Source organism: Oncorhynchus keta, chromosome 19 (genome assembly GCF_023373465.1).
Source record: "Oncorhynchus keta strain PuntledgeMale-10-30-2019 chromosome 19, Oket_V2, whole genome shotgun sequence".
In the NCBI taxonomy this organism is placed as follows: domain Eukaryota; kingdom Metazoa; phylum Chordata; class Actinopteri; order Salmoniformes; family Salmonidae; genus Oncorhynchus; species Oncorhynchus keta.
The window spans coordinates 39,773,812-39,799,684 of NC_068439.1; the positions used below are offsets into that span (position 1 = coordinate 39,773,812).

General features: G+C 43.4%; 1 protein-coding gene across 1 annotated transcript in view; it reads right to left on the minus strand.

The window, feature by feature from the left end:
* Positions 1-12,422, minus strand: part of LOC118398272 (prolyl endopeptidase-like) — a 20,370-nt gene extending 7,948 nt beyond the window's left edge. The window contains exons 1-8 of the mRNA XM_035793453.2: positions 12,171-12,422; positions 9,606-9,680; positions 9,367-9,500; positions 7,948-8,078; positions 7,460-7,669; positions 1,783-1,904; positions 1,431-1,536; positions 522-713 (exon numbers count right to left, since the gene is read on the minus strand). Coding sequence (XP_035649346.1) covers positions 522-713; positions 1,431-1,536; positions 1,783-1,904; positions 7,460-7,669; positions 7,948-8,078; positions 9,367-9,500; positions 9,606-9,680; positions 12,171-12,212 — 1,012 coding nt within the window. The 5' untranslated portion in view covers positions 12,213-12,422. The remainder of the gene's footprint in view (positions 1-521; positions 714-1,430; positions 1,537-1,782; positions 1,905-7,459; positions 7,670-7,947; positions 8,079-9,366; positions 9,501-9,605; positions 9,681-12,170) is intronic.
* Positions 12,423-25,873: the final 13,451 nt, after the last annotated feature.

Here is a 25,873-nt window from a genome sequence, read left to right on the forward strand (position 1 = left end):
GACCGTAATTAATTTGCCATAATCTTACATAATTATGACATAACATTGAAGGTTGTGCAATGTAACAGCAATATTTAGTCTTAGGGTTCCCACCCGTTTGACAAAATACGGAATGGTTCCGTATTTCACTGAAAGAATAAACGTTTTGTTTTAAAAATTATAGTTTCCGGATTTGACTATATTAATGACCTTAGGCTCATATTTTTTGTGTTTATTATAATTAAGTCTATGATTTGATATTGCAGTCTGTTTGAGCGGTGGTAGGTAGCAGCAGGCTCGTAAGCATGAATTCAAACAGCACACTACTGCGTTTGACAGCAGCTCTTAGCAATGCTTGAAGCACAGTGCTGTTTATGACTTCAAGCCTATCAACTCCCGAGATTTGGCTGGCAATAGTAAAGTGCCTATAAGAACATCTAATAGTCAAAGGAATATGAAATACAAATGGAACAAAATCCTGCACACCCTGTAGCTCTTCAGAACGGAGGGAGGGTTTAAGACCACTGCTCAAGTTCTCTTACCCAGGACGTCCTTGTCATGTTGGGGTAGGAGGGTCCTCCAGTGGTCCTTGTCTGGTTTCTCCAGGTCAATGTTGATCAGGCAGTAACGAGGGGCGTCCAGGTTGGTGCGGAAGGTGAACACACTGCCCTCGTTGGTGATGTAGGAGTACTGCGCCTCAAAGTTAGCCACCAGCTTTACCCAAGGCAGCAGGCCTATAGGTACAGGTGCAGTCAAATACTGAACAAAAATATAAACACAACAGGTTAATTGTTGGTCCCATGTTTCATGAGCTTAAATAAGAGCCCAGAAATTCTCCATACGGACAAAAAGCTTATTTCTTTCAAATTTTGGGCACAAATTAGTTTCCATCCCTGTTAGTGAGCATTTTATTGGGGGTGGGGTAGTGCTGAGTATTTCTGTCTGCAATAAAGCCCTTTTGTGGGGAAAAACTCATTCTGATTGGCTGGGCATGGCTCCCCTGTGGGTAGGCCTGGCTCCCAAGTGGTGGACCTATGCCTTCCCAAGCCCACTCATGGCTAATCCATAGATTAGGGCCGAGTATTTCAATTGACTGATTTCCTGTAACTCAGCAAAATCTCTGAAATTGTTGCATGTTGCGTTTATATTTTTGTTCAGTATATATTGGCACACTTTCAATATACAATGGAGCAGAATGTGGTTAGAGAGAAATCACCAGTAAACTAGAATCACATTCATTTACATTTTGAATCATTTCGTCCAGGCCATTTGAAAAACCAAAATGTCCGCTTCTCTTGGTCCTGTGCAGTCGTAAACCCATATACCAAAAGTTGTTTTAATTTCAACACATTTTAGAAGAAAAAGTGAATCATGCAAGGGATGCGAAAATATTGGACCGCATCTGTACAGGACAATAAGAACATTGTCTGATTAAGACGATAGGGACAGACCTGTGATGCCATTGGGCAGCTTCTGCAGGTCACAGTACCACAGCTGGTTGACTGGCTCACAGCCCTCTGTGATGTCCAGCACTGCATACCTGCCGTCATCTGACACCTAGAGAGAGAGAGAGAGCAAGTGAGTGAGAGAGAGAGAGAGAGCAAAGCGAGTCTTTACTTACAAACTGAGATCAAATGATAGAAAGAGAAGACGGATCCGGGATTGAGAAAGAGAGGCAAACAAGGTGGAGGAGGGAGACAAAAGTGAGGGAAATGAGAGTGATAGCAGTAGATTTACATGGAGAATGTGGTGTACAACAGGTAGGAAATGGAATGAAAAAAGCATTTGCTCTTCTAAGCCCACCGTTACTCCACTGTGCCATTTTGGATTGTCAGGGAACTCAGCCACCAGGATGTCCTCTGATTGGTTGGTGCCAATCACATGGTAGCAGAGTTTCTGGTTGAGGTTGGATGTAGTCTCTGTGCCTGTGTGGAGAAATGCAGAAAGCTGATTGGGTAACAGCACCTTTAGCGGAGTTGCATCAACTGAATGCATGCGGTTTTCAGGGATACAGCCAATTCAACCTCGCTTCCTTTTCTGCTGAAAACTGGCTGTGGGAACTAGGGCTGTGGTGGTCATGTAATTTTGTCAGCCGGTGATTGACCGTTAATTAGCATAAACACAGGGCCTCCCGGGTGGCGCAGTGGTCTAAGGTGCAGTGGTCTGCATCGCAGTGCTAGCTGTGCCACCAGAGATTCTGGGTTCGAGCCCAGGCTCTGTCGCAGACGGCTGCGGCTGGGAGGGCCATGGGGCGGCGCACAATTGGCCCAGTGTCGTCCGGGTTATGCTGGCAGGGATATCTTTGTCTCATCGCGCACTACCGGCCCGACTCCTGTGTCTAGTGTGGCTAGGTTGGGTTGTGTTTCGGAGGATGCATGGCTCTCGACCTTCGCCTCTCCCGAGTCCGTACCGGAGTTGCAGTGATGAGACAAGACTGTAACTACCAATTGGATACCATGAAATTGGGGAGAAAAAAGGGGTAAAAAAATATTAATAATAATAATTAGCATAAACACGTTTAGCTTGCTTCCTAACATAACCTACAAGCCACTAATGCAGATCTTTGGAACATCTACATTTTTAAAAAGTCTAATAAATAAATGTAGTGGTTCCCAAACTTTTTATAGTCCCGTACCCCTTCAAACGTATCCCCTCTAGCACCACTCTATACGATACATTTAATAAACATAAGAATGAGTGTGAGTTTTTGTCACAACCTGGCTCCTGGGAAGTGACAAAGAGCTCTTACAGGACCAGGGCACAAATAATAAAATAATGAGCAATAATTTTGCTCTTCATTTAACCATCTTACATATAAAACCTTATTTGTTCATCGAAAATTGTGAATAACTCACCACAGGTTAATGAGACGGGTGTGCTTGAAAAGATGCACATAACTCTGCAACGTTGGGATGTATTGGAGAGAGTCTCAGTCTTAAATCATTTTTCACACACAGTCTGTGCCTGTATTTAGTTTTCATGCGAGTGAGGGCCGAGAATCCACTCTCACATAGGTACGTGGTTGCAAAGGGCATCAGTGTCTTAACAGCGCGATTTGCCAAGGCAGGATACTCTGAGCGCAGCCCAATCCAGAAATCTGGCAGTGGCTTCTGATTAAATAACATTTTCACAGAACCGCTAGTTGCAATTTGGATGAGGCTCTCTTGCTCAGATATCGGTAAGTGGACTGGAGGCAGGGCATGGAAGGGATAACGAAACCAGTTGTTTGTGTCATCCGTTTCGGAAAAGTACCTGCGTAATTGTGCACCCAACTCATTGAGGTGCTTCGCTATATCACATTTGACATTGTCCGTAAGCTTGAGTTTATTTGCACACAAATAAAAAATCATACAATGATGGAAAAACCTGTGTGTTGTTAATACAGACAGAGAAGAGCTCTGGGGCAGTAGCTCTTCGACTGCATCAGACACAACTGTCTATACTAGCTGTGCTAACAACAAATGTAGAGTTACTGATGCTAGCATTGGATGTGCTTGTGGAAGCAGAGCAATTTGTGTAGTCGACAGGTGCGGGTACAGGTGTAGGACTGCTGGTATCTCTACATCTCTACCAGTAGAGCTGGTATGTGTCTCTATGGACACGGGCCTAACTTAAAAAAAAAAAAAACATTTATCCATTTTTGAGCAGCAACGTTTGGCTACAAACGGGAATTCCCGTGAGAGAGTAACGGTTAATGTGATTGGATGTTAATTATATGATATGAAGAAAATGTAGTCTATTTCAGAAGAACAGAATATCATACTCTAAGTTGTCCTTATGTTAGGTCCTGATATGGCTTATGCCATATGGCTGTGGGCTACACTAGTTCATTTAGCAGACAAGATTTGCTTCAAATTCCGTGGCATTATTTTTATTATTTTATAGTATGAAGAATACAATTGAATATAGATGAATAAAATAGACAGGATATTTTCCCCAAATTATTTCAAAGGAAGTGCGCACATGCTGCTATTCCGTGTTGAGCGGTTAAGAACGAAACTGGTCCTCCTATATGCTTGATTTAGAGTTATTTATGTAACTTTCGTTGTGGTACAAACGTTGGGATATGTGTTTATGTTTAATACATTCTAAGGCTGCATGATGGGACTCTAATAATGATTTGAAAAAAGTCGTAAACTGCACACACTTCATCAGTCTCTCATTCACACTTTGACAAGCACTTGATAATATTCTCACCAGGCCTCTAATTTCCCAGCGGCATCCCTCTTGTGTGACCATAATGCCCCCTAAAAAATCCATACCTTTTGTGGACAAAGTAGCCGTTGTGCCCTTGGGCTGAATATAATAGGCTAATTATAATGTCCTTCTCCTGGCTGCCTTGCTCTGGCTGCCGCACCTCTTCACTCACATGGCTCTGTCAGATGTAGATCCCAAATTAACACAACCACTCGCATCAACAAAAAAACACTTTTAAAAGCAATGAGGTTGATCGTTTAGCTTAAAATGTTGATAAACTATTAGGTCATTCTTTCACATTATCAGCGCAGCAAGCACAAATGTTCCAAAATGCAATCAATTAGAGGGAAAACACTTTTCTCGAAAGTGACGGCAAAATGCGATTATGCATGTAATGGTGCATTTCTATGGTGAAAATTATCTTCCTCAAATTTGAAACTCTTGCACAGCCTATGTATACCAGTTAGGCTCTACATCGGTTATAAATAGGATTAATGTGCTTCATTTTAAGAAGTTACTTGGTCACTTTAGTTGTGATACAAACCTTATCAAAACCTATAGGCGAGGATACATAAGGTGTGCGACTATGATTTGAAAAAGTTGAGCTGTTTCATGCCTTATTAATGCACAATGCCTTAATGCACAAGCTGTGCATCATTCACAAGTGACAGGCTGATATTGTCACCCATCAGACTATTCTTCATTTAATGTTATCTTTACATATACTAAATAATATATGTGTGATATGGACCATTATCATGCACCTGTCAGGGGCATGGAAAGAATAATAATGGTTAATGGTTAATTTTCATGCCAGCCATGTTGCGTAACATGAGCTCATGAAATGTTCAATTACATTTGCATTGATGTCAGAGAGATAAGAACAGGCCTGGGCAACTCCAGTCCTCGGGGCCAGATTGGTGTCACGCTTTTGCCCCAGCTAACACACCTGACTCCAATAATCAACTAACCATGATCTTCAGTTTAAATCAGCTGTGTTTGCTAGGGATGATGGGGGAACAGTGTGACACCAACAGGCCCCAGAGGACTTGAGTTGCCCAGGCCTGGATTAGAGCTACAATAGAGTGCTGAGTACCGGGCAGTTAGCAAGTTTGGTAGGCTACTAATGACCATCGGTAGCATCAGAGCTTGGAGAAGCCTAATTACTATGGCTAAACGGCCACATGGCATTTAACTGCCGTCATGACTCATGACCGCCGGTGTGGCGGTAATATGGTCACCTTAACAGCCCTAGTGGGAACTCCGCTCAGGCATTTATTTTACGCCTGCTATATCGGGTTAAGGTAACACCGATCAGGGGTGATTGATGATTGGTGGAAACACACTGAGAGAGATATTTGGAAACAGCGTTATTTTACGTTCTAGGCATGGGGGAGAAAATGTGTTACGAGACATTATCATTTAGAAGATTGTCTACACTTCCTCTTTCTCGTTTTCTATTCTCCCAGTCGGTATTAAATACAACGTTTTGGCCCCGCCCGCCTGTGGGGAAACCCCAATGGCTCACAGCAAAAACTTGACAGTTATTTACAAAACTACATTTAAGAAAAGTACAACCTGTCTAAAGATGACATTTTCAACATTGCCTGCTCCCAAGCGTTCTCACCTTAGAAAAACATACTATTGTACGGCTTCCCTCATGCCCCTTTTCGTGATGGCGCTAACTAACGTTAGTGAGTGGTTAAAAAAGTGAGTGGAGTTAAAAAACATTGTACTAAACTATACTAAACGAATAACTGTAAATTTCGTATCTGTGATTAAAGGTTTTCCACACACATGCAGTGCCTTCAGACCCCTTGACTTTTCCATATTTTGTTACGTTACAGCCTTATTCTAAAATTCATTACATCGTTTTTTCTCTCTGTCTACACACAATACCTCATAATGAAAAAGATAAACATTGTTTTTATCCATTTTAACAAAAAAAATTATAATAATAATATTACATTTGCATAAGTATTCAGATTAAGTCACCTCCCTGACCATGGCCCTTCTCCCCCGATTGCTCAGTTTGACTGGGGCGGCCAGCTCAAGGAATAGTTTTAGTGGTTTCAAACTTATACCATTTTAAGAATGATGGAGGCCACTGTGTTCTTGGGGACCTTCAATGCTGCAGAAATGTTTTGGTACCCTTCCCCAGATCTGTGCCTAGACACAATCCTGTCTCACAATTCCTTCGACCTCATGGCTTGGTTTTTGCTCTGACAGGCACTGTTTACTGTGGGACTTATATAGACAGGTGTGTGACTTTCCAAATAATTTCCAATAAATTTAATTTACCAGAGGTGAATTCCAATCAAGTTGTAGAAAAGTCTCAAGGGGCGGCAGGTAGCCTAGTGGTTAGAGCATTGGGCCAGTAACCAAAAGGTTGCTAGATCGAATCCCTGAGCTGACAAGGTAAAAATCTGTCGTTCTGCCCCCCAAAGCAGTTAACCCACTGTTCCTAGGCCGTCATTGTAAATAAGAATTTGTTCTTAACTGACTTGCCTAGTTAAATAAAGGTCAAATAAAAAATACATGTAAAAAAAAAGGTTGATCAATGGAAACAGGATACACCTGAGCTCAATTTCGAGTCCCATAGCAAAGATTTGGAATAAACAAGTTATTTCTGTTTTTTTGTTTTTAATACATTTGCAAAAATTTCCAAAAACCTGTTTTTGCTTTGTCATTATGATTGAGAGATGTTTTATTTATTTAATCCATTTTTAGAATAAGGCTGTAATGTAACAAAATGCGTAAAAGGTCAAGGGGTCTGAATACTTTCCAAAGGCCCTGTACATTAGCTACATGTACCCTACTTGGACACTGAGTCACCATAATTTCCCACTCTCCCATACCGAATAGTCTGAAGCCACAGGGCTCTTCTCACAGGCTCTATTTCCCTATGTAGAAGTATTGACCTGGTTACATGTACATTGAACAACACGGCAGCTTTTCGGCATGTTTTGATATTTCTATATATCTCAACATCAACTACAACATTTTTTTTTTTTTTTTTTTTTACAATGATGGGAAAGAATGTTTGTTTTTCCCAATTTGTGAGAGTGGTTGAGGGGAATTCCTTCTTATGACATGAATACCGAGTATTTCTGCCCTCCACCCACATGCACTGTGCATGTATCTTCGCTTGTGTACGTACGTACTTTTACAATAGGTGTGTGTGTGTGTGTTTCAATGTATCTGTGCACTTGAACACTATTTTGTGCTGTATACAGTAGATAACATATACACGTGTTTGTGTATGTTTGTGTGCCTGTCTCACCATCAGCCTTGCCGTCCTGCCGGGGGTAGCAGTTATAAAACACTCCGCGGGCATCGTGGGTCCAGGCCAGGCAGCTGAACTTCACCCTGTCCAGGACATCAGGCAGCTTCGTGAGGTCATCAGCCTTCAGGAAGTGCACCGTCACCCAGTCGGAGCCGCTGGAGCTCAGGCCGTACGCAAAGTACTCGCACTCCTCCGATAGGCGCCCCACTAGAAGGGGAGAGGAAGGGGAAGATGAGAGAGGCAAGGATAGAGGAAGAATAGACATGACATTATGTGTGATATTCAAGTGTATAATGTAGTCCTCTCATTGATGTTTTTGTGTTTTAGCAATGTACTCCCCCTTTGTCACAGCAATCAAATCTAATAACAAAGGAAGAATGTACATGGCTTGACAAGAGAGGGGTGGGGGGGGAGTTGTGAGGGCTCAGGTTGAGACAGACAAAGTTACGGTGTGTTTGTGTGTATTACAGTAACCAGGAGCTCACTCTTCAAGGCTACAGTCCCATCCTCAGACAGTGTGTTTGGGTCAAAGAAGACTGTGGCTGGTCCATCCAGAGAGTCCTGCACATAGAGTGCATCCTGGTTCTGCAGGCCCTGGTTATGGAAGTAGAAATACCTACAGAGGAAACACACAGTAACACCGGTTACGTCATGGAGAGCATCAGACACACATATGTACTCTTTATACAGTGTATAACAACCCAACCAGTGGAATAACCTGTATGTGACATATAATAATGGCAGTATGTACCTGCAGTTATTAAGTAGTTACCTCTTTTGCCCTCAATTTTGTGAATTTTCTTGGGAAACAGAAACAACAGTAATCAGGCTTTTGCTCCAGCACTTAATCTGTTGATTCAGCTCATCAACTGATTCCTAACCTGTTCTTGTAGGGGAAGCTGTATTTTAGTTAACATGTTTCCTCTCTTGTAAGGGCAGCTGTATTTTAGTTAACATGTTTCCTCTCTTGTAGGGGCAGCTGTATTTTAGTTAACATGTTTCCTCTCTTGTAGGGGCAGCTGTATTTTAGTTAACATGTTTCCTCTCTTGTAGGGGCAGCTGTATTTTAGTTAACATGTTTCCTCTCTTGTAAGGGCAGCTGTATTTTAGTTAACATGTTTCCTCTCTTGTAGGGGCAGCTGTATTTTAGTTAACATGTTTCCTCTCTTGTAGGGGCAGCTGTATTTTAGTTAACATGTTTCCTCTCTTGTAGGGGCAGCTGTATTTTAGTTAACATGTTTCCTCTCTTGTAAGGGCAGCTGTATTTTAGTTAACATGTTTCCTCTCTTGTAGGGGCAGCTGTATTTTAGTTAACATGTTTCCTCTCTTGTAAGGGCAGCTGTATTTTAGTTAACATGTTTCCTCTCTTGTAGGGGCAGCTGTATTTTAGTTAACATGTTTCCTCTCTTGTAGGGGCAGCTGTATTTTAGTTAACATGTTTCCTCTCTTGTAGGGGCAGCTGTATTTTAGTTAACATGTTTCCTCTCTTGTAAGGGCAGCTGTATTTTAGTTAACATGTTTCCTCTCTTGTAGGGGCAGCTGTATTTTAGTTAACATGTTTCCTCTCTTGTAGGGGCAGCTGTATTTTAGTTAACATGTTTCCTGTCTTGTAAGGGCAGCTGTATTTTAGTTAACAAGGGGCAGCTGTATTTTAGTTAACATGTTTCATCTCTTGTAGGGGCAGCTGTATTTTAGTTAACATGTTTCCTCTCTTGTAGGGGCAGCTGTATTTTAGTTAACATGTTTCCTCTCTTGTAAGGGCAGCTGTATTTTAGTTAACATGTTTCCTCTCTTGTAGGGGCAGCTGTATTTTAGTTAACATGTTTCCTCTCTTGTAGGGGCAGCTGTAATTTAGTTCCTACCTGTTTCCTCGCTAAAAGGGGCAACTGTATTTTAGTTCCTACCTGTTTCCTCTCTTGTAGGGGCAGCTGTATTTGGGGTAGTCATAGAGCTCAGTTAGCCGCTGGTGAAACTGAGGCCTGACCGCACACTGCTCCAGGAATGGCATGGTCAGCTTATTCTGCTCCTCCACAAAGGCCTGGGCAAACACATGCACACGCACACACGTCAGAGTTCAGGAACAGGTTAGAACTATAATGTTGCAATTCATCCCTCGTTATTGTGTATTTTCCATCACAATCACCTTTGTTTCGTCACTGTCAGGATCTTCCAACCAGGCATAAGGGTCATATATCTTAACCCCATGGTAGTCATTCACCTACAGGATTAAAAACAACACTTAAGTATTGCAATACACACTAAAAAAACACACTTACGTTGCACACAATGTTTGAAAAGGATGAATCACTACCGCACCTGTCCAGCAGAGTCGCATAGAATGAATGTCAGTAAATCATCTTATGTTACATTTAATGGGGTATGGTGTGGCAATTTCCAATTAAAAAAAGATAACGTAATAACAACACAACTGACTGATTTATGGCCTATAGCATAGTGTACATCCCTCTGCCTAAAGACAAAATTAAAGCAACAGTTCCTCAGAACTACAGGCCTTCGGAAGAGCCCGCAGCAGGAACAGTATCTCACTGGTTATTTTATTACCTTGAAGCTAGAATCCTTAGTTACTACATTTAAAAAAAATATATATATATATATATATATATATATATATATACACTGCTCAAAAAATAAAGGGAACACTAAAATAACACATCCTAGATCTGAATGAATTAAATATTCTTATTAAATACCTTTTTCTTTACATAGTTGAATATGCTGACAACAAAATCACACAAAAATTATCAATGGAAATCAAATTTATCAACCCATGGAGGTCTGGATCTGGAGTTACACTGATCCAACTTTGATGTAATGGCCTTAAAACAAGTCAAAATGAGGCTCAGTAGTGTGTGTGGCCTCCACGTGCCTGTATGACCTCCCTACAATGCCTGGACATGCTCCTGAGGTGGCGGATGGTCTCCTGAGGGATCTCCTCCCAGACCTGGACTAAAGCATCCGCCAACTCCTGGACAGTCTGTGGTGCAAAGTCGCGTTGGTGGATGGAGCGAGACATGATGTCCCAGATGTGCTCAATTGGATTCAGGTCTGGGGAACGGGCGGGCCAGTCCATAGCATCAAAGCCTTCCTCTTGCAGGAACTGCTGACACACTCCAGCCACATGAGGTCTAACATTGACTTGCATTAGGAGGAACCCAGGGCCAACCACAACAGCATATGGTCTCACAAGGGGTGATCTCATCTCGGTACCGAATGGCAGTCAGGCTACCTCTGGCGAGCACATGGAGGGCTGTGCGACCGCCCAAAGAAATGCCACACCACACCATGACTGACCCATCGCCAAACCGGTCATGCTGGAGGATGTTGCAAGCAGCAGAACGTTTTCCACGGCGTCTCCAGACTGTCACATGTGCTCAGTGTGAACCTGCTTTCATCTGTGAAGAGCACAGGGCGCCAGTGGCGAATTTGCCAATCTTGGTGTTCTCTGGCAAATGCCAAACGTCCTGCACGGTGTTGGGCTGTAAGCACAACCCCCACCTGTGGACGTCGGGCCCTCATACCACCTTCATGGAGTCTGTTTCTGACCTTTTGAGCAGACACATGCACATTTGTGGCCTGCTGGAGATCCTTTTGCAGGGCTCTGGCAGTGCTCCTCTTGCTCCTCCTTGCACAAAGGCGGAGGTAGCGGTCCTGCTGCTGGGTTGTTGCCCTCCTACGGCCTCCTCCACATCTCCTGATGTACTGGCCTGTCTCCTGGTAGCGCCTCCATGCTCTGGACACTACGCTGACAGACACAGCAAAACTTCTTGCCACATCTCGCATTGATGTGCCATCCTGGATGAGCTGTACTACCTGAGCCACTTGTGTGGGTTGTAGACTCCGTCTCATGCTACCACTAGAGTGAAAGCACCGCCAGCATTCAAAAGTGACCAAATCATCAGCCAGGAAGCATAGGAACTGAGAAGTGGTCTGTGGTCCCCACCTGCAGAACCACTCCTTTATTGGGGGTGTCTCGCTAAATGCCTATAATTTCCACCTGTTGTCTATTCCATTTGTACAACAGCATGTGAAATGTATTGTCAATCAGTGTTGCTTCCTCAGTGGACAGTTTGATTTCACAGAAGTGTGATTGACTTGGAGTTACATTGTGTTGTTTAAGTGTTCCCTTTATTTTTTTGAGCAGTGTATGTATGTATACCCATTGATTCTTGAAGAATATAACTTATAAATGCCTCATGAGCTTAGTTCAACTGTGGTACCCCATCAAAACCCCAAATACAAGAGCATTTTTACTCCAATGTTAGTAAACAATGTACATATAAACAAACACTGTATAGCCTCAAAACATAGTTGAAACAATATTTGTTTTGTGATGGATGGTCAGTCTGCATCCATACCGGTCTATGAATTATTGTGGTTACATTTCTCCAGGCCCAACCCTCCGCTTTTTACCAAAACACAGGCTTTGTTATTGTTCCAAATAATGATTCTAGCTTTAATCTCATGACATTTCCCCTGTATAAAAGCAGTATAAAGATAAACGCCATAATTTGACATTTTTTTCAGGGTTACTCAGCTCAGCCACACTGGTTTTGCACGCAGTGAGGGCCTGCTCTTTTTTGCTCTCTCATCCTGCAATCTCTTCCTTCTTGTGCGCGGCGCCTACCACTTTAAGAATGGGCGAGAAGAGGTTAGAAGTTTGAAAGCGCTGTTGGAATTTGACACCGACCTTACTCTCATCTCTCCGAGCTGCCGGGTACTTAAATGCCATGGTGCAGTGTTTAAATGTGTTATTTTGTCTCTTCAAAGCCGTCCGTCTGTTTTACTTTCTTTGTCTGTCCGCCTGTCTGTCCGTACCACTACTCCACACGCTGCGTGACTCAGTGACAGGATGCCCGAAGTGAAAGTGAAATCATGTTCCCCTCTATTGTTATGACGGTTCACTAGTTACCACAGCCACAAGGTCAACATGGTCTCTTATCGTTAAAAAAAATCATGAAAACAGACACTTGATTTTTTTGGTCCTAATTTAAGTATAGGCATGCGGTTAGCACTGCGGTTTGGATCAGGATTAGGTTTAAAATGGGATTTTCTGAAGATCATTTGCACAAATAGGCGGGGTTTATGACGTTGTGGCTGTGTTAACTAGTGACTACCGGGTTTCACAAACTGACATGGGCAAAGATTTGTTCTAACTAATGCCGCGTTCAAGTGCTAGTCGGAACTAGGAAACTCAGAAATATCCTACTTGTAAATCGGTTGAGCGCTGCACGTGTATAACTACAACCATTTAGCACATTTCTGAGTTTCCTAGTTCCAAACGCAGCATAAGTCATTGTTTATCTGTGACAGGTCTGTCTCGCTGAGGTCTGTCCTGCTCCCAACAGGATGTGATGTAATCACGAATCAGGCATGTCAGGACAAGGCACTGTCAATGATTACGGTGCCCTTATTTATTTAAAAGTTGTTGCTATGTTTTGGGGAGATGCCATCACCTTTTCTTTTTTTTGGACTACATGACTTTACACAGATGAGCACACCATTTCATAGAAGCCTTTTAGTTGCGCAGCCCTGGCATATCAATTCTACAGGAAATCTACGTCATAGTCTCATTTTCTCCCTGTATTGGTTTATTTATTTGTCTGAAGTTTGGGGGTATTTTAAGTGCAGAAAAAAACTACACCCTGTTTTGAGTAGTAACGTTGAAAGGCAGATAAATGGAAGAGGAAAACAAGGGAAGATTTGAGATGGGCGTCTTGTGTCTGACTGAGTGTGTATGAACAGCAGGTTGACGTTTATTGTCATGAGTCTTGTCCTGGAGGCAGAACTCAGCTCTAAAGTCAACATTGACTATACTGTAATTTAAGGTTAGGGTTAGGCATTAGGTTTAGCAGGATGGTTGGGGTTAAGGTTAGAGTTAGGTTTAAAACCAAATGTTATGCCTTGTGGCTGTTCCAGCAAGTGACCACTACAGAGCTGCCTCCAGAACAATATTAATGACAAAAAACGCTGAACAAAGGAGGTTTTGTTTGGTGTTAGTGGATGACTGTAATATACAGTACAGTTGAAGTCGGACGTTTACATACACCTCAGCCAAATACATTTAGACTCTGTTTTTCACAATTCCTGACATTTAATCCTAGTACAAATTCCCTGTCTTGGGTCAGTTAGGATCACTACTTTATTTTAAGAATGTGAAATGTCCGAATAATACTAGAGAGAATGATTATTTCAGCTTTTATTTCTTTCATCACATTCCAAGTGGGATAGAAGTTTACATGCACTCACTTAGTATTTGGTAGCATTGCCTTTAAAAATGGTTTAACGTGGGTCAAACATTTTGGGTAGCCTTCCACAAGCTTCCCACAATAAGTTGGGTGAATTTTGGCTCATTCCTCCTGACAGAGCTAGAGCTGAGTCAGGTTTGTAGCCCTCCTTGCTCCTTGCTTTTTCAGTTCTGCCCAGAAATGTTCTATAGTATTGAGGTCAGGGCTTTGTGATGGCCACTCCAATAACTTGACTTTGTTCTCCTTAAGCCATTTTGCCACAACTTTGGAAGTATGCTTGGGGTCATTGTCCATTTGGAAGACCCATTTGTGACCAAACGTTAACTTCCTGATGTCTTGAGGTGTTGCTTCGATATATCCACATAATTGTCCTCCCTCATGATGCCATCTATTTTAGGAAGTGCACCATTCCCACTTGCAGCAATGCACCCCCCACAACATGATGCTGCCACCCCTGTGCTTCATGGTTGGGATGGTGTTCTTCGGCTTGCAAGCCTCCCCCTTTTTCCTCGAAACATAATGGTGGTCATTGTAACCAAGCAGTTCTATTTTGTTTCATCAGACCAGAGGACATTTCTCCAAAAAGCACAATCTTTGTCCCCATGTGCAGTTGCAAACCATAGTCTGGCATTTTTATGGCTGTTTTGGAGCAGTGGCTTCTTCCTTGCTGAGTGGCCTTTTAGGTTATGTCGATATAGGACTCATTTTACTGTGGATATAGATACTTTTGTACCTGTTTCCTCCAGCATCTTCACAAGGTCCTTTGCTGTTGTTCTGGGATTGATTTACACTTTTTGCACCAAAGTACATTCATCTCTAGGACACAGAACGCATTTACTTCCTGAGCGGTATGATGGCTGCGTGGTCCCATGGTGTTTATACTTGCGCACTATTGTTTGTACAGATGAACGTGGTACATTTAGGCGTTTGGGAAATGCTCCCAAGGATGAACCAGACTTGTGGAGGTCTACAATTTATTTTCTGAGGTCTTGGCTGATTTCTTTTGATTTGCCCATGATGTCAAGCAAAGAGGCAATGAGTTTGAAGGTAGGCCTTGAAATACATCCACAGGTACACCTCCAATTGACTCAAATTATGTCAATGAGCCTATCAGAAGCTTCTAAAGCTATGACATCATTTTCTGAAATGTTCCAAGCTGTTTCAAGGCACAGTGTAGACTTCTGACCCACTGGAATTGTGATACAGTGAATTATCAGTGAAATAATCTGTCTGTAAACAATTGTTGGAAAAATGACTTGTGTCATGCACAAAGCAGATGTCCTAACCGACTTGCCAAAACTATAGTTTAACAATACATTTGTGGAGTGGATGTAAAACTAGTTTTAATGACTCCGACCTAAGTGTGTGTAAACTTCCGACTTCAACTGTAACTGTATTTGTTGGATTGCTTACTACATGTTGGAGAGATAAAGGAGGATTTCTGTGTGTGGCTTTGTGACATACACGTGTGTCGCAGGAGGGACCAGGTCTCAAAGTCCTTACGTGCTTACGCGTGTACTCATGTCTGGTCTGTGGCACTGAGTTTTTGATGTGGCTCTCAAGAGATGCCACTCTTTGAATGTCAACACATTCTTGTCACATCCTTGGCCACACATACACACACACACACACATGCATGCACACACGCATACACACATTCGCGTGCACACTGCACTTGCTCACAAACATAACCCAACAACAACAAAAACGCCTGCACACACCATTTAGGTAGTTCAATTGAACGCCAGCTGGTGGAGTTGACCTGTACATTTCCAGGATTTCAGCAGATGTTTGTATAGCGCAAAAAGAAATGTCAAGAAATAACAAAGACATTAAGGGAAGGCAAACCGTCTCTCTCTCTCTCTCTCTCTCTCTGTCTCTCTCTGTCTCTCTCTGTCTCTCTCTCAACACGGTAGAGGTGGTGTGGACAGATCTGCGTTAGCCACACTACCTGCTTCCTGTGGTGTGTCTCATCCAGTGTCCTGACAGCTTCACTCACCTGTCTGTGTCCTCAGGGGATGGCTATCCGCCCTCACCTCAAGCCTAAACACACAGAGCCATCATGCTCGGCGGTCTCTCCACCCTGTCTGTCTCCTACCTTTCAGGAACTACAGCATTTTGCATTGTATTATGCATTTAGCATTGTATTATTTTTTCAATTGAATTGAACCTTTATTTAACGAGGCAAGTGACACATGGTTAGGATACGAAAGTGATATGTGGTTTTCACGCCTGGCCATCTTAAGATGAATGCACTAGCTGTGGGTCGCTCTGGATGGGAGCGTCTGCTGAATGGCTGAGTTGTCATGTGAAAGTAATGGTATATAAATATATATATAAATATATATATATATTTTTTTTATATATATATTTATATATATATATATATTTATATACATACATTATTCAGACCCCTTGACTTTTTACTTATTCTAAAATTAATTCAATTATTTTTGCCCCCTCATCAATCTACACACAATACCTAATAAAGACAAAGCAGAAACATTTTTGCACATTTCTATAAAATATATATATACATAATAATACAGTAATACAGTTGATACAGTACATCCTTTCATAGACCATAGTGTTGTTTTTGATACAGTAGCTGTGTCATGATTAAAGAGAACAGGTTCTGATACAAATTCATCTGACTATTAGAAATTCACTAAGTCATACCCAAAAGGAAATGATGTCACCAGTCAACCTTATTCCTGATTGACACTCCTATAGGCAACTCCCCATTTTCCTAGACTGTCCTTATGACTCAACACAACCTACTTATAAAAATAACTCAACAATCCTGTGAACAATCCTCCACAGTTTCACTGTCAAATGACACAAATACACAAGTGATAAGCTCATTCTTCTTCTTTTTTTACATGATTACATTTCCGACGCAGATTACTTTTCTGAGGTGACTCATATTTGCCATTTACTGTGCTTTTTATTGAAGTAGTGTGATAATACCTAAAGTAATTCCGTTTATGAGGTTAATGATTACTGTTTATGGCCTTGAGAGAGAGAGTGCATCACTCTTGTTGTTTAACTTCAAGGAGACGGAAGGATTTCTGACAGTGCCCCGTCAAAACAACTATATACCACTCTTTCTTTCACATCCCGCTGTCCTGCCTTCGTCCTCTCCATATTTCCTATCCTCTCTCTATCTCTCTCACCCCCCCCCCTCTCTTGTCCTCCTCTATGGCCCTCAGGTATTCATTCACCTGTTACCTAATGGAGCAGGTGTTTTGGACCCCCCTGACTCTGGCAGACAGACAGATAGTCTCTCCTCAGGTTGTATGGAGAAACTACAGAGGCAGGCCAGTGACCACACACAACACACACAACAACCCTGGGTGGTCCTCTCAACACTGGGAAAACATGAAGACGTTTTCTTTTATAGAGAAATTAGCCTGTCAAGCAGACTGTTATTGCTCCACTGTTTTTTTCTGGTCAACAACAGCTGCTGCTTCTACTTCTTTTCAATAGTAGACTACTATTGATATGTTTGTTTTTCATATGTATAAAGCTTGAGGTGTAACGGCATTCCTCCTCCTCTTCTGAGGAGGAGAAGCGAGAAGGATCGGAGGACCAAAGAGCAGCGTGGTAAGTGTTCATGATGATTTATTCAAAACTAACTGAACACTGAAATACAAAAAGACAATAAACGATGTGAACAAAACGAAAACCGAAACAGTACCATGTGGCCCAAACACTCACACTGAAACAAACACCCACCACTCAAAAGTGAAACTCAGGCTACCTAAGTATGATTCTCAATCAGAGACAACTAACGACACCTGCCTCTGATTGAGAACCATACTAGGCTGAACTCAAAACCCCAACATAGAAAAACACACAGACTGCCCACCCCAACTGATACTAAATAAAGACAAAACAAAGGAAATAAAGGTCAGAACGTGACATGTGGTCTATGTTGCATGCTTTCAATACGATTGTGTCAAACTTTGTTTGTGAGGCATAACAAAGCAGACAAGATAATGTAAACAGTCAAACTTCTAAACATTAAACATTATTTTAGCTCTACGAGTGTATATTTTACACAAACTATTTTTTAAGCTTGGTGAGAGGCTATGAGCCTTCACAATTTACTGCTATTTTCTCTATTGTGGTTTCATAGATTAATTAGCTGAGGATTAAAGATGGTTTTGTAATGTGGCGCATCCTCTGCGCATTGTGGAATGGAGTTTGGCTTAGTCATAAAACAGGTTTTGAGTTTCGGACGTGAGTCTGTCCAATCCGTAAAGCTGTGAAAACGATGTGGAGAATGAGGGAGTAAGGGGTCAGGGATGAGAGGCATGCAGTCATACAGATGGTTCATTTTGGTCTGATTAGTGTTGCAGTGAAAAGCAAGTTTGTGTCCCAAATGGAACCCTACAGTGCCTTACTTTTGACCGGGGCCCATAGGTCTCCGGTGAAAAGTAGGCTAGTGCACTATGTAGGGAATACACTCTTGCAAAAAAAGAACCCTTTTTGGTTTCAAGTAGAACACTTTTGGGTTCCATGTAAAACCCTGTCACGCCCTGACCTTAGAGAGCCATTTGATTTCTCTATTTGGTTAGGTCAGGGCGTGATATGGGGTGGGCATTCTATGTTTTGTTTTCTATGTTTCTTTATTTCTATGTTTTGGCCGGGTATGGTTCTCAATCAGGGACAGCTGTCTATCGTTGTCTCTGATTGGGAATCATACTTAGGTAGCTCTTTTCCCTCCTTTCAGTGTGGGTAGTTGTCTTTGTTAGTGTCACTAATGCCCTGTTAAGCTTAACAGTTGTTTTTTGTTTGTTTTGTTGGCGACATTTTAAAAATAAAGGAAAATGTACGCTCACCACGCTGCGCTTTGGTCCACTTCTTTCGACGGCCGTGACAGAACTACCCACCACCAAAGGACCAAGCAGCGTGGGAAAAAGGAGGACTGGACATGGGAGGAGATCCTGACCGGAAATGATCGCCTGCGGTGGGAGGAGGTGGAAGCAGAGAGGAAGGTGGAGGCAGTGAGAAAGAGGGCCCAGGATTACACAGGGTCACGGCTGGCACTAAAGACCGGGAGGCCACTCCAAAAATATTTTTTGGGGGGGCACACGGGGAGTTTGGCTGAGTCAGGTTGGAGACCTGAGACAACTCCCCATGCTTACCGTGGCGAGTGTCGTACTGGTCAGGCACCGTGTTATGCAGTGGAGCGCACGGTGTCTCCAGTGCGCGTTCCCGGTCGGAGTGTGCCGGCTCAGCGCATACGTCTCTACGGCCCAGGATATCCTCTGTGCACTGTGCATCTGCACAGCCCAGTGCGTCCTGTGCCTGCGCCCCGCATGTGCGGGGCCAAAGTCACCATCCAGCCAGGACAGGTTGTACAGGCTCAACGCTCGAGACCTCCAGTGCGCCTCCACGGCCCAGTGTATCCTGTGCCCGCTCCCAGAACCAAGCCTCCAGTATGTCTTCCCAGCCTGGTGAGTCCTGTGCCTGCTCCCAGAGCCAGGCCTCCTGTGTGTCTCTCCACTCCAGTGATGATCCATGGCAAGAAGCCTCCAGTGATGATCCATGGCACGAAGCCTCCAGTGATGATCCATGGCACGAAGCCTGCAGTGATGATCCATGGCATGAAGCCTCCAGTGATGATCCATGGCAAGAAGCCTCCAGTAATGATCCATGGCAAGAAGCCTCCAGTGATGATCCATGGCAAGAAGCCTCCAGTGATAATCCATGGCAAGAAGCCTCCAGTGATGATCCATGGCAAGAAGCCTCCAGTGATGATCCATGGCAAGAAGCCTCCAGTGATGATCCATGGCACGAAGCCTCCAGTGATGATCCATGGCACAAAGCCTCCAGCGAGGAGTCATGACACAAAGCCTCCAGTGAGGAGTCATGACACAAAGCCTCCAGTGAGGAGTCATGGCACGAAGCACGATGGCATAATGAACGACAATGACAGGAAGATTTAAGACTTAGCACGTAAGACAGCAACATCTCCCTATACATTACCTCACCACCATACTGTAACTCTGTTAGCAAACTGATTGATCGACCAGTCAGCATGCATGAAGCCCTAACTGGCTTACTGTAACTAAGGTGTGGTGAGGCTGGGTTTAGTGGGGAGGAAAGTGGATCCGGTCACAGACAGTTGCGTGGTTATGAAAGCAGCCAGAGCCAGACAGGCCGCTGAGACAGTGGTCCTCCCTCCCATCTGTGTTAGTCCATTAGCATATGGGCTAATGGGCTGACACATACAGTCAGGTAGCCTGCCAATTTGTACCGGGATTAGCCAGTCAGATTATAGAGAAGCCACGAGACAGCCTGAGAGGGAGAGGATGTAGTGGCTCCTGAAACAGGACTGGCTCTCGGTTCACCGCCAAGTTAAGGGATGATGTGGAGACCATGTTAGGGCACTGAAAAAGACACGAATAGATAACGAGAGAGGGAAAGAAATATCTCAGAGCATATATGCTGCGTCCACTCGTTACACTGTCAGTGAATTGCAAAACTCAAACACACACACAGACACACACTGTGAAGGGTGCATTGTGATCAGTCATACTCTACTCTCAGTGTAGAGTATGGGGGACTGATAATATGTGATGACATATTATATTGACTATTTTGATTATCATTGTGGTCATAAATTCAACATGAGATTTGACATTTTTCAATTGGACCTTTATTTAACCAGGCAGCTATACAGCACTCCTACCTGCAGAGTCATTGTCTAGTCTACATTTGTAAGACCACGCACCGGTGCTGGCATTGCCTGATGACATTACAAGCAATACAAGTAATACAACAATGGTCTGCGATAGTATTGGTCTTGGGATCTAAGTATCATTCATCTTGGCAATCTACAGCTAAATGCTATCCATGTGGTAGCACAGCTAAAATCTTTGTCGGAGCTCGGTTACAGTAGTTGGAGACAGCATGGCACAAGTTAATCCACTGACACTTTTACAATAGACCTGTATCTCTAACATTGCGATGGTGTGGCTTCTAGGCTAAATTCAGGCTAAACTAGGCTAAACAGCACATAATTAATATCTGCTGTTTAGATCCAGGAACTTCTACCAGCACACTGTACGTAGTATCACACTAGTGGCTGCCTTGTGGGACACTTCTAAGAGTGGTGTAAACTGGCTTTTAAGGAGACTGAGCTAAAGGGCATGATTGTAGGCTATGAATGTATCAGAGATGTACATTCTCTCAACTTTCTAACCATTTCTCAGTACAGAGGAAGTAGTGGCAGGAGGTGTTGCATGGTGTCTGTGCCCTCAGACTGCTAGCTCATGCTGGCTAATGTAACTGTTTTTGTTAACTGGCTAGCTTACACTACTGACACAAGTTAGCTAACTTCCAGAATTCAAAACCATTCGATTTTTTGGTAGCTTAGGCAAGCACACGGTAACTAGCTATCTAACTTTACTTTTATGTGCACCATTCAATTTTAGTTTACTGGAATTAGCATGTTCAGTCTAGCCAACTTTCATTGTTTTTACTATGTTTATTCTGTTTTGTTATCTGGAGCATGCGCATGCTAATACTAGCTCCTTAACCTTTTACTGCTATCACATTTCAGGGAAGACCCAGAAGTAGTGTCGAAGTAACAAAAGTTTATTATTAGAACAGTGGCAGGCAAAACGACATGTCAAGGGGCAGGCATAGGTCAGTAATCTAGATCAGAGTCAAAAGGTACGGAACGGCGGGCAATCTCAGGGCAGGCTGAGGTCAATAATCCAGGGCGGTGTGACAAGGTACAGAACGGCAGGTAGGCAGAATGGTCAAAACCAGGAAAACTAGGAAACAGGAACTATAGAAAAAAACTGGCGCAAGGGGAAAAATGCTGGTCGGCTTGAAGGACAAAGCGAACAGAGAACACAGGTATAAATGCACTGGGGGTAATGGGGAAGATGGGCGACACCTGGAGGGGGGTGGAGACAAGCACAAAGACAGGTGAAACAGATCAGGATGTGACAACCGCAGTGGGACAAATCACGGTCACACAGAGTGATTCTTGATAGTCTTAAAAACAAAAGTATACACCGCACAGACATGGTTATGGGCTTAAAAAAAGAAGACACCTGTACCATGTCAGATATAGAGTTGACATTTATTAAATTAAGAGTTTGCATCCCAATATTATACTTTATATGCATCACAGAAGTGTGAAATGTAGCAAAACGTTTTGACATACAAACACCAGATTTTCATTGTAATTATTATTTTTTAACGTCATTAATTATGAAATCATAAAAAATATTAAGAACGTTTCACCCATGAGGCCAAAGAGGGCGCTTTTGGTCATTGACTGCAGGAAATGGCTAGCTGGCTGTTTTTTTTTCTATGTGACAAAACTATTTGATTTGTGTTCGCTTGAGACAGCACATGCTAGCTCATGCTAGCTACTGTCTTTATGTGTCAAAACCATTTTTTAGAAGTTGGGACATGCTGTCTGGTTTATTTTACTATAGGTCCCCATTATTTGATTTTTGGTAAGACTTGTCACCATGACAGTTGTAGCGTATGGGTGGTATTAGCACAAACCCAAACCCTGCACTAATTTGAAAACACAGGCTTTATCCACATGCCACCCACGTGTGGCCCAACTCCAAAACATCCCTGAGGGGTGTTCCACTGTCTGCATGGGCTAGGGGTTAACATGTGGGCTCGTCTACTGGGGTGACCACCAAAGACCCTCAGAACAACTTTACCACAGATCCGTCTGTTAGACAGGGAGGATTTGAGCCCAAATCCCATGGATCAATAAAAGTGTCTGCTAATTAGGCTGGTGGAGAAATTGAAAAAAAGAACGTGAGGAGGAGGAGGACAAACAAATAGAACACCCTGTGCTGATTCAGTCGTGTCTGGGCAGAGGACAAGCCCCAGACAGACACGCTCAGGGAGCAAACCAGGTGAAGTACAGGTGATGAGGTTTCCTGACTTCACACATCATTAAGTAACACAACATCTCTCTTAGTCCCTCCTCTCTCTCTCCCTCTCCCTCACCACTTATTTCTTGGCATTCTCCAGTCCAGTGTTAACGCAATTGGTTTCTCTGACCCCAATCCTCCCCACCTCCTCCTTCTCCTCCCTCCTTCTTCTAGCCATCATCATCACTTTGACCTAATTCTCGATATTTAATCTGCTTCTTCTCCTCTTTCGGACAGCAAATCATCCCCCTAATTGTCTTAATCCTGCTCGTCTTTAACTGCCCCTCTGGGCCCTACACGTGCTCTGCCGTGGGGATGGAAAACAAACATGATAACTCCTCATCCTGTCAATTACAACTGATTCATAATACATGACAATTGGACTGGCGTACTTTAGATCAAATGAGTAGCATATAAACACATTTTACTGGTGTTTCGATTGATTTAGTCATTTGAAAGGAATAGAAATGGGTAATAATGTGGGAATATTTTTTTATGTGGTGATAACATTTTAGGAATTATTTCAGCGGTGTATTTCATTTAATAATGAGTGAGATGACGTGAGAAAAGGAGGTAGGAGGAGGAGACATACCATTCAAATCATGCTCTTGGTACTAAAAACAAAAAAAAAATGGATTTTGAGCAGAAAAACTGATTGAAGAGAAAAACAGAAATACCGTACCAGCAAGGTGTGGAATAATACCTTCTGTCGCAATAATAAGGGACCTCTAATGTATGTCATGTGTCTGTCTGTCAATCTCCCTGAAAAGCAACGATAGACCTAACCAGATATAAACACATTCAATACTCCCATGGCTGACTTGATGTGATCTCTAAAGGCAACACATCTGCACATTGTCCATTTCTACATGAGGATTTTATCGAGTACCACTCTGAGTTGTATTATGGCTTCAAATCTAGCGTTTCTGAGCCAAAGATATCAGCATTGACTACTAAGCAGATGATCACCAATGGAAATGTTCATGAGGGCTCCCGAGTGGCACAGCGGGCTAAGGCACCGCATCTCAGTGCTAGAGGTGTCACTACAGACCCTGGTTTGATTCCAGGCTGTATCCCAACCGGCTATGATTGGGAGTCCCATTGGGCGATGCACAATTTGTTAGGGTTTGGCCGGGGTAGGCCGTCATTGCAAATAAGAATTTGTTCTTAACTGACTTGCCTAGTTAAATAAAATAACAAAAAAATAAAAAAGTTATTTGTGAAGCTACACACCTCCCTCCTTCCTCTTTGATAGCGTGTTACCTAGAGGCGTGAAGTTTACGGCTAGTTATTTTTGGCTGACGCTGGTCTTATGTCATCATTGGTGGGTAGAGACACTCCTAAGGAAGACTGAGTGAGCTCTCGCTCTTTTTCTTCCTTAAATGGTCAATGACTTGGTGTATGACTTTTCAATCATAGAGCGGCATGTCTCAAACGCTCGGCTACGAATACTCATCTGACATCTACTCCTGTGGTGTTGAACGGTTGTACACTCTATATCCACTGTGGTTCCCTTTCAGTCGGTCACTCAGTAGAACATCAACGACCAATCAGATTCACCTGAGGAAAACTGAAATCACGCCCAACAGGCCACTGGATGTTGACCCTGCCCTCGGGAGCCCCGACCTCCTGGCTATATAACCAGGGCTCACATTCATTTCCTTAATTTTTCACTTTTCAGCTCACCTGAAGGAAGAACTTGTCAAGGACATTAAGACTACGAGATTGAGCTCTGAATTAGCTGTCTGTTAGTGGGGAGAGAGTACTCGTCCCCCTAGATGTTGCGAGTTTTGGGTCTAGGCACCTGTTTTGGTGTTTTTGTGTCTAAAAAAAACACGACTTGCTGCTCTGCTTGTGAAGTCCGTGGATGGCCAGTGGCAAGAGTCAGTTCAAAAAGGCTAACGAGCTGAGTTTGAACCCCCGACCGTGCCCTAGAGCACATGGTTTCAAATTGAAGGATACTCACTAGTGCCGTCCTGTTTGCCTGGGGTAGAAACACGCTTAGGAGGCTTTCTGCTCAGACCAGTTTGTGTGACCATTGTCTTCTACTTCCGTTTGGCGTCGGGCTGACTTTGTGAGTAAGATTGGGGCTGCTGGCGAAGGGTCTTTGGATGAAACTCCCTCGAATGGGTTTGTCTGAGGTCGGAAGAGGGCATCAGCGGTGGTCGGAGTTGATATGGGAGTCATCCCAGCCGAGTGAGGCTCATTCCGGTTTCTCTGTTCAGAGTCCGGATTCCCTGGTTGACTCTGGAGGGTTTTCAGTGTGAATCGGATGACATCAGTCCGGGGCAGCCGAATGTCCCGGCCATGGATTTGACGGGGGAGAGTGAATCATTGGTGGTCAATGCACCTTGGAGCTTTGTCGTAGGGTGGCATATCACCTGAGGGAGGATTGGCTGTCTTCTCCCCCGTATCATCCCGGATCGCTCAACGTAGATGCTGCTATACATTCCAGGGTGGGGGTGTCCTATCTGTGGAGTAGAAACTGCATCCTTCGGTGGTTGCCCATATACGGGACCGGTTCGGCAGGGCCGACGTCGATCTTTACACATCTCAAGAAAACGAGCATTGCCAACTGTTCTTCTCAAAACATTTATCTGGGAGCTCCCTTGGGAATGTATGCGTATCAGTGACCTCTGACCCTGCTCTATGCGTTTCCTCCGGTGGACCTGATTCAGGCCACTGTGGAGAGGGTCCGTCAGCAGGGTCTGTTGTTGATTCTGGGGGCTCCCCATTTGACACAGACAACCCTGGTTCCCAGAGATCATCCGTTTGTTGCGAGGGACCCTGTGTCGTCGGGATCTATTGCCGCAGGCGCACGGGAGAACTTGGCACCAACGACCACAGATATGGATCTGTGGGTTTGGCCCCTGAAAGGTTGAATTTGACGGCTAGGGTTTTACCCTCGAACGTGATTACATCTATACAGTCGGCGCATGCTCCCTCTACGAGAGGGTTGTGTACAGATAAGGAGCGCACGTTTGAGATTTGGTGTCAGATTAAAAGGAGTTTCTTCTTTTCAGAGCTCTTTGGTGGACATTTTGATTTTCACACAAGAGTTTTTTGAGCAGGGCCTTCCTTTTTCAACATTAAAGTTGATATGGCAGCCATCTTGACGTGTCATGTCGGGATTGACGTCTCTACCCCAGGGTCTGATCTGTTGGTGGTTACATCCTAATTCAGCTTTTGCATCCAAGGTTATACCTATGTTTACCTAT